Source organism: Anopheles nili, chromosome 2 (assembly GCF_943737925.1).
Source record: "Anopheles nili chromosome 2, idAnoNiliSN_F5_01, whole genome shotgun sequence".
NCBI classification, from domain to species: Eukaryota; Metazoa; Arthropoda; class Insecta; order Diptera; family Culicidae; genus Anopheles; species Anopheles nili.
Genome location: NC_071291.1, coordinates 72,550,769 through 72,558,158, shown reverse-complemented (window position 1 = coordinate 72,558,158; position 7,390 = coordinate 72,550,769). Strand labels below are relative to the sequence as shown.

Here is a 7,390-nt window from a genome sequence, read left to right as displayed (position 1 = left end):
GAAAACACAATTATTGCGCTTTGATGTTTCATACAGGTTTGCGTTTTTGCAGCCTGCCTGCTTCGTTCTGAGACCGTTTCTGTGTCTCGGAACCGCTCGTTCTTTGCGTTAGAACTCGACGGGCAACCTTCGGGCGTGACTCAGACGCAGGTATGGCCATTCGAAATTAATGAGCTTGCTTGAACAGGAACCGGAACCGGCTTTGTTGTCAACTGAGATACAAAAACAGAACACCATCACACCGATCTGTGTCACACGTTTCTCGAAATGCAAACACCGGTTCCAGCTGCAGAAATGGCGTCAGAGTAGCACTGACGCGCGCGCTCACCCTTCAACACAAAGACTGATAACTCTGTAGACGCAAGTGCGAGTGGGATGCCTCAAACGAACCACATTGTACTTTGGGCATAGCCCTTCTGCGCAGCCGAGTCACGCTATGTCCGGTGTGATGATAGTTTTACGCTCACTTCCAACCAGCACATCACAGTGTACTTCTGCTAGCAGGAACTCGTCTGTAGCATTAACCTTGTGACTCAATCGTAGCATTGATGGCTTATCAAGCAAGCACCCGCCAGTAACCTCGAAGATCTGCTCCCGAACATCCACGCGGTACGCTGTATGCCGCACGCGTAGTAGGCCCTGATCGCATCCGCCTCATTGCGCATACCGCGGCAAGATTATGCGCATATAAAACAACGCGCTTGTGTGTAGCAGCAGTTACGAAAGAACGTCCGCTCGGTGCGGTCGATTTTCGAGAAGATCGTTCAACACCGGGCCAGAATCATGTGCATCGGCCCATTCATAGTGCTGCTGGTGCTGCTGGTGGTGAACGCAAGAGGTGATGTGACGACAGAGCCTACTGAGGTGCAGCCTGCACCCTGCACAGTGCAATTAGGTGAACAGACCTCTGCCGAAGGAGTTCACAACCGCACGTTTAATGATGTGGCGTATTGCGCGTTCCTCGGAATGCGCTACGCCAAGCCTCCGGTTGGGGAGCTTCGATTTATGGTAGGTTCACGATTATCAGATCAATTGACTCTCAACACTCATCACCTCGGCACGCGCGTTGATAACAGGATCCCGTCCGGCTAGATGATCATCCCAAAGGTCATCACACATACACGGCGTACGGGGCCATGTGTGCGCAGTTCGACGACATCAACCGGCAGAATAAGGTGAAAGGGGACGAGGATTGTCTGTTTTTGAACGTGTTCACGCCGGCTAACCAGACGAAAAGCGATGGAACTGCCCACAAATACCCGGTGTTGGTGTTCATTCACGGTGGCAGCTTCATTGCGGACTCGGGAGAAGTTCATGGGGTGGACTTACTGATGGAAAATGTACGCATTAGTAGCTAAAGCCCATCTGCCTATCCTCGAGATGACAGCTGACGTTTCCGTTCTCCGACAGGAGCTGATCGTAGTAACCCTGAACTATCGTCTCGGGGTGCTTGGATTTCTGAAGTACGAGCAGCGCAACATCACCGGTAACTACGGGCTGAAGGATCAACTGGCGGCCCTTGAATGGGTTCGTCGTAACGTGCACCACTTTGGAGGTGATCCAGAGCGAGTTACTCTGATGGGGCATAGTGCCGGTGCAGGCGCAGTGACGCATCATCTCTACCACGAACGTGCGCGTGATCTCTTCAAGGGTGCGATAGTGTTAAGCGGCTCAATGCTAGCACCGTGGGCGGTTTTGTACAACACCCGTCGTTGTTTGGATAACTATCTGCGAGATTTACCCGCGTCGACAATGGACGAAATTCGTGCGCTAGACTTTCGGAGGTTCTTCATCCGAGATGGCAGGTTCCGGTACACGTTCGCGTTCTGCAGCATGTTCTACACATGTTTCATCCCGACGCTCGAGGATCGACCCGGTGATGGAGCTTACTTCAGCAAACCACCGTACGAGCTCCTTCGGGAACGGAACCCACTCCAGATTCCCATCCTCATGAGCGAAACATCGACCGAGTTCGAGTTCCTGCTACCACACGTGTTCGATTTTTGGATGAGCGACAATTTCCCGAACAGCCGTCATCCGACGGTGAAGCGTCAGATCGGTAGCATTCTGGACAACGTCGGGAATTGGGCCGTCGGTCAGGGTCTCGTAGCTTCCAAGAAGCTGTTCTACCAGAGAATGGCCAACATGGCCAATCTTCACTATCCGATCAGGCGGTTGATGAGTGAGATGGCACAACGGCTCGATCCTGGGCTGCTGTACTACATGCGGTTCGAGTTTGATGGCTTGTTCGGGGAGTATAAGAAGAAGATCTACGCTTCCGATCTGGAAACGGACGCGTACGGAGCCATCCACGGTGACGAGCTCGGGTACATCTTTAGCCCGTACAACCTGCGCGAAGCCATCGCCAACCGATCCGCATATCGACGGGAACTCTCGGTGCACATCAGGACCGTCGAGTTGGTGGCTAATTTTGTGAGATATGGGTATGAATGTTGTTTGGGCGTGTGTGTGTTTACAATTCAAGATGTGTTCATTTCGATTTGCAGCAATCCCACCCCAAAGCGCAGTAAACTCTCCGGTCTAGTATGGCCGGCGTATAACGAAGCGAACAATCACACCCAGTACCTGAACGTGGACGAAGAGTTCACAGTGCGAAGCGTCGACGAACGGCAGAATCTCTACTACCTCGTTTGGCAGGTCGCCTTCGAGTGCCTGTACTACTCACGCTGCGAAGGCGTCTCAAAGCTGGAGCAGCTTTCCCAGACGTACGGTGCGCCATTCGCAACCCGCCATAACGATTATGATTACGAGCTTTTCGATGAAGATACCAAAAACAATGTGACCTAAGCATCTCGGTGAGATAACGCAACGTGCGTTCGCCATTTCGCGTTATCGCTGGGCTTATCGAAAGAACACTCTGCCGTCCTGAAAAGGTCCTGAAGGATTCCAGCCTCAGTGCTAACATTATCATTCACCCTTCCACGCGACCGAGCACCAGCTTATCCACCTCATCGCAAACGGGTGGAATGTTCACCTGGCAAGTTGCAACTCCCACGGGACGCCCGATAAGAGCCTACTTCTGCAGGATGTGCTCACTCACCGAGATACACTTCATCATCGGTTGGGGTTTTCTTTTCTTTGAAACAGACACAACTGCACAAAAGCCGGCACATTCCATTCCGTTTCGGCATTCCAGTTCCGGCTCCGGAGGGAATCGCATTTGAAGTCGGCAAAAATACCCGACGCAACGGATGGATTTTACATTCTCTCCACTCGAATGGGAGGGTGGAAAAACCTCCCCCATCCATACACAAACAAAAAAAACAGCGAAGAAAAAGGGCATGGCGAGAAGCGAGCTCTTCGGAAGTACTCCCGTGTCCCGTTTCCGGTCGCGTGTTCTCGAATTCCGGCTTCGCAATCATTCGGTCGGACATTTCCTATTTCCTGCTTCTCGGTCGGCTTTCGGCCATTTGCAGATTTGACAGAATCTCGGCATTCCTCGAGAGCCACCCGGCCCGTCGTTCGTCTCAGTCCGGAGCACAATGTTTTCCATTCTTAGCCCGGGAGGATGATTGGAGCCAGTTCCTATCGCTTTTCGTGCCTTCTTCGCACACCCGATGGGGTGATATCGACGGGAAGTAAAAAGGCGAAAAAAAAGAGGGCAGCCCGCCCACACAACCCACACCGCAGTACCGCAGAAAATTTTCTTTCATGCTCACTTTCTCTCCCGCGCATCCTTCGGGGAAAGTCTTCCACCCGCGCGCAAAAACCCACCCCTGTCTGGAGAGGCGAAACCCGTCCCACCTTATTCAAATACTAATTCCGAAAATGTTTTCCCAAGTGCATTACCGTAAACCGAAAGGCTCTCTTGAGTTTATTTTCTGTAACAATACCGACGAAAATGGGCTTTTGTGTTTGGGTTTAAAGTTTTCCCCCGCATTTCACCTTTCTCCGCCCAGTCTGGGACGCTCCATCCGGGGTGTGGAGCCATTTTCATCGATGAAATATGAATGCTCTTCATTCTTATCGAGCTGCTGGGTGGAAAATCCCGTAAAGTAACCGAATTGAATGGATTTTCCCGAGCAGGCGTTTGAAGTGTGCCTACCTTCCCGCATAAGGAAGCGTGCAATAATTATTAGAAAGCCGAGCTGGTTCGGGCGCATTCGCAATGGATTGAAATATTCATCGATATCCGGTGCTGTGTGCTCGCTCATCCTCATCCGCTCGAAGGTTGATGAAAACTCCCAAAGCACGCTTTAATGTTGCTCAAGAAATTAAGCAAGAAAATAACGAGCCCATTCGGAGTGAGGCAACATTTTTAACGGAAAATCAGGCGCCATTGGGCTAGAGGCCACCGAGACTACGGTGAAACCGGTTGAGGACGGCCAAATCCGGCCACGTCCGCTGTTTATCCTTGTCGGCTCATTAATTATCGTTCCGTTGCGTTCCGGTGTCATTATCATTTTCATCGTGGCCTCGCCTACGAGTAGGCTCGCCTGCCGGAAGCGCCTGCAAAAACACGGAGACAAACGAGCAGAAGGAGCAAAAAATGGCCCCACAGATAATCGTGCGCCGTTTGGGGCCTTTTGCCGTGAATCTCGTGCCAAAATGGCGTTCGCTTCAGCTTAGTGGAAGAAAAATACGCGTGCCCTAGATCGCATAGTTCCCATTATCTGCCGCCCATCTTTTCCAATGCGGGGAGGGTTCCGCCTTGTGAATTTTTCCCGCATCCAGTGCGTGAAGGCCTTCAGCAAGATTGATGCCATTGTCCGGTTTGCGAGGCAACTGTTGATAAATGCACGGCTTTAAAAGCCTTCATGTTTGTTGGCCACCCAAAAGGTTCAACAGCGCCAATTTCGGGCACTTTTCCGTGCGTCCTCACTCAAACCCGACCTCTACCAATTGTCTATAGGGGCACCAATTATTCCGATCCAACCGACCGAATGCCACGCGATTCGAAGGCGCAAAAGCTCTCGCAAGAGCTGCCTTTCGGGTGCGTCCTTGCGAACCACCGGGATGCAACCGCGTACGAAATCGGGTGCATCCGGGAATCTGCTGAAGCGAAGAAATGCGACTCCATTTCCGGGGCGCACCCTCCGTTGCACTTTGGCCAATTTATTCCGACCGCAAGGGTGGAATAGTGTAACAGAAAAATTTGCCCATATTTCACCCTGTTATGATAGGAAGTTGTATTTTTTGTTGTCCCCACCCCCCACCAGCCAAGTTCCAGGTTCAACCGGAGTTGCGCGAAGCGTACCTATGGGTATGGGTGTGTTTTTCGACCAGTTCAACCGCCGTTTCGAGATCATTCAAATGTTCTGGCTGGCCAGCAAGGGCTGGCAACACAGCAAACGAAAACAAACAAAAAAAAACACTCCTCTCAACGGTTGCCAAAAGCGGCAAGTTCCTGCGCGATGACGAGTGGAGTTCGAGCGTACGAATGGGGGTTAGAATAAATAAAGGAAAACTATCGCCATGCCAAACGAGCCGTGAACTGCGCGGTGCTGGCCGAGAGCCCGCTTCCACGAGCTCACAGGACTTCCGTCGCAGGATATGGGTACGGGTTTTGGCCTACCGGTTTCGGTGCCCGGGTTGTGCATTTGCCGGTTCGCTAGCCTCGCTGGCCAAGCCGACCGAGCGGGATTGAAATTGTCAAAAATGAATCTCGCTCCCGTTACGGGGTGGTGCCCGTTTTTTTTTACGATTCGAATTCGATTTATGGTCGACTTAAATTTTCCACTTTTCCGTTTATTACTACGGGCTCGAGTGGTTGGGATATTGCGTTTGCTTCGTTTCGGGATCGCCGGTTTGATGCCTTTCTTTATCGGGTTTCGGTGACAGTATAGTGTCCACTTTGGCGTGCTGCACTTTTTTTTCTCACATCGGTTGTTTGTTCATCGGATCTAATCTACTTTTAATTGTTTGATTTCATTTCGATGCGTTCAATCTTTCGTTTCAATTTGTTTTATTGGTATAGTTTTTGTTGGGTAAAGTTTTTGTTGTAGGTATAGCTGTTGTTGCAAAAGAGGTGAGTTTTTGCTTCCTTTCGCAACATTACTCCTATTTTCTTGCTTCTTTTCACAAGCAAAAATGATTTTCAGCTTATTTTTAGCTCCTCTGAACCCAACTTGTTACCATTGCGCTATTCATCGTGGTGAACTAATTTTTACAGCCCAGTTACTAGCCAACTCAACGGTGCAAACGCCCAGCCCACTCTGGCATTGAGTGGCCTCATCCCCACACCATTGACGTCCCGAGGCTCCTAAAACTGGGCGTAAATCCGGCCCATAACTTTCACATCCCACGGCTGGGATATCGGTTGAAGGAAAACAACGTATTCGCATGATTCCCTGCTGGAGCCCATTGAACCCACTGCCAACCGGCGAACTGAAACGAACGTGGGTGTGCACACAAGCGCACTTGTACGGTGCACATATGCACCCACCGAAGCCATAAGCCAAACAAAACCGCCTCATCCGCGTGTCCCGCCTGGCAGCCGAGAGAGATTTACGCCGCCTGCAACGATTCTGACCGAACTTCGCACCGTGGGACGTTCCGGCATCCGGTGGCATCGGTGCACCGGAATTTTCGGCAACCGGAAGTCGATCGGAAGGTGCCGTCAAGCAGGATATGTGTGAGCGTACTGAACGTACACCATGGGTTGCACCATGGGGATCCCACGCAACGACGGACAACTTTTGCCTGCCAGCTCGTTCCGGTCCGGGGCCGAGAACGAGTTTTGCGGAAAAACAGAATCGTTAATCCCGGGGCCCATGAAAACCGCGACCATTTCCATCGATCAAAAGGATCGCGCGCAATGTCCGGCCATCGCCGCAAGGGAAGGATGTCGGTGGTGGGAACTTGCTTTATTAATTAAAAATTTTCACCCAACCGACCGACCGCACGCCGATGAAAACCGAACCGTGGCCGCGAACCACTCCACGAGTCTCGGGACGGGGAAAAACAGATGATGATGATGATGATGTTTTCGAGTGGCCACTCGCGAGTTTTGTACCGAGCCAACCGGACGAAGTGGTTACTCGGCGATGTCGGGAACGTTGGGATGGCTTTTGTTGTGGAGTTCGTGCATAAAAAAAAATGGGATGTTCCGTTCTTCGTCCTCGGCGTGGGTTAACGGGATTAGATGAGTTTCGCGGCATTAACCGACGCAATGCGGCAGCAAACGTGAAGTGGACGATGCATACAAACCCTTAGTGCAAGAGTTTCCAACCTTTCATTTGTACGTCTACAAGCGCGTTTCAGACCAGCTCGAGATCTCGTACAGCAGTAGCTAGATGAGAGTATCTTCAGGAGAAGTTCAAGGACGTGCTTTGCAAACAATTTGAACTCTCTGTAGCGTGAAAGAGCGTACACCCATTCGCATATAATTATTATTCAATGTCAACATCATTTCAATCGAAATATGATG

At 51.1% G+C, this 7,390-nt stretch overlaps 1 protein-coding gene across 1 annotated transcript; it reads left to right on the top strand.

Moving 5' to 3' along the window:
- The first annotated feature begins 783 nt into the window (after positions 1-783).
- On the top strand, positions 784-2,808 carry LOC128730131 (carboxylesterase 1E-like). The gene is made up of 4 exons (XM_053823163.1): positions 784-1,008; positions 1,077-1,340; positions 1,411-2,444; positions 2,508-2,808. Exons 1-4 carry the CDS (start codon positions 784-786, stop codon positions 2,806-2,808), a joined length of 1,824 nt encoding a protein of 607 aa, XP_053679138.1.
- The last annotated feature ends 4,582 nt before the right edge of the window (positions 2,809-7,390 follow it).

Coding starts and splice junctions, on each gene's coding strand:
- LOC128730131 (XM_053823163.1), top strand. CDS start 784: ATGTGCATCGGCCCATTCATAGTGCTGCTGGTGCTGCTGGTGGTGAAC. Junction 1,009..1,076: donor TTGGGGAGCTTCGATTTATG/GTAGGTTCACGA, acceptor CGTTGATAACAG/GATCCCGTCCGGCTAGATGA. Junction 2,445..2,507: donor GCTAATTTTGTGAGATATGG/GTATGAATGTTG, acceptor TTCGATTTGCAG/CAATCCCACCCCAAAGCGCA.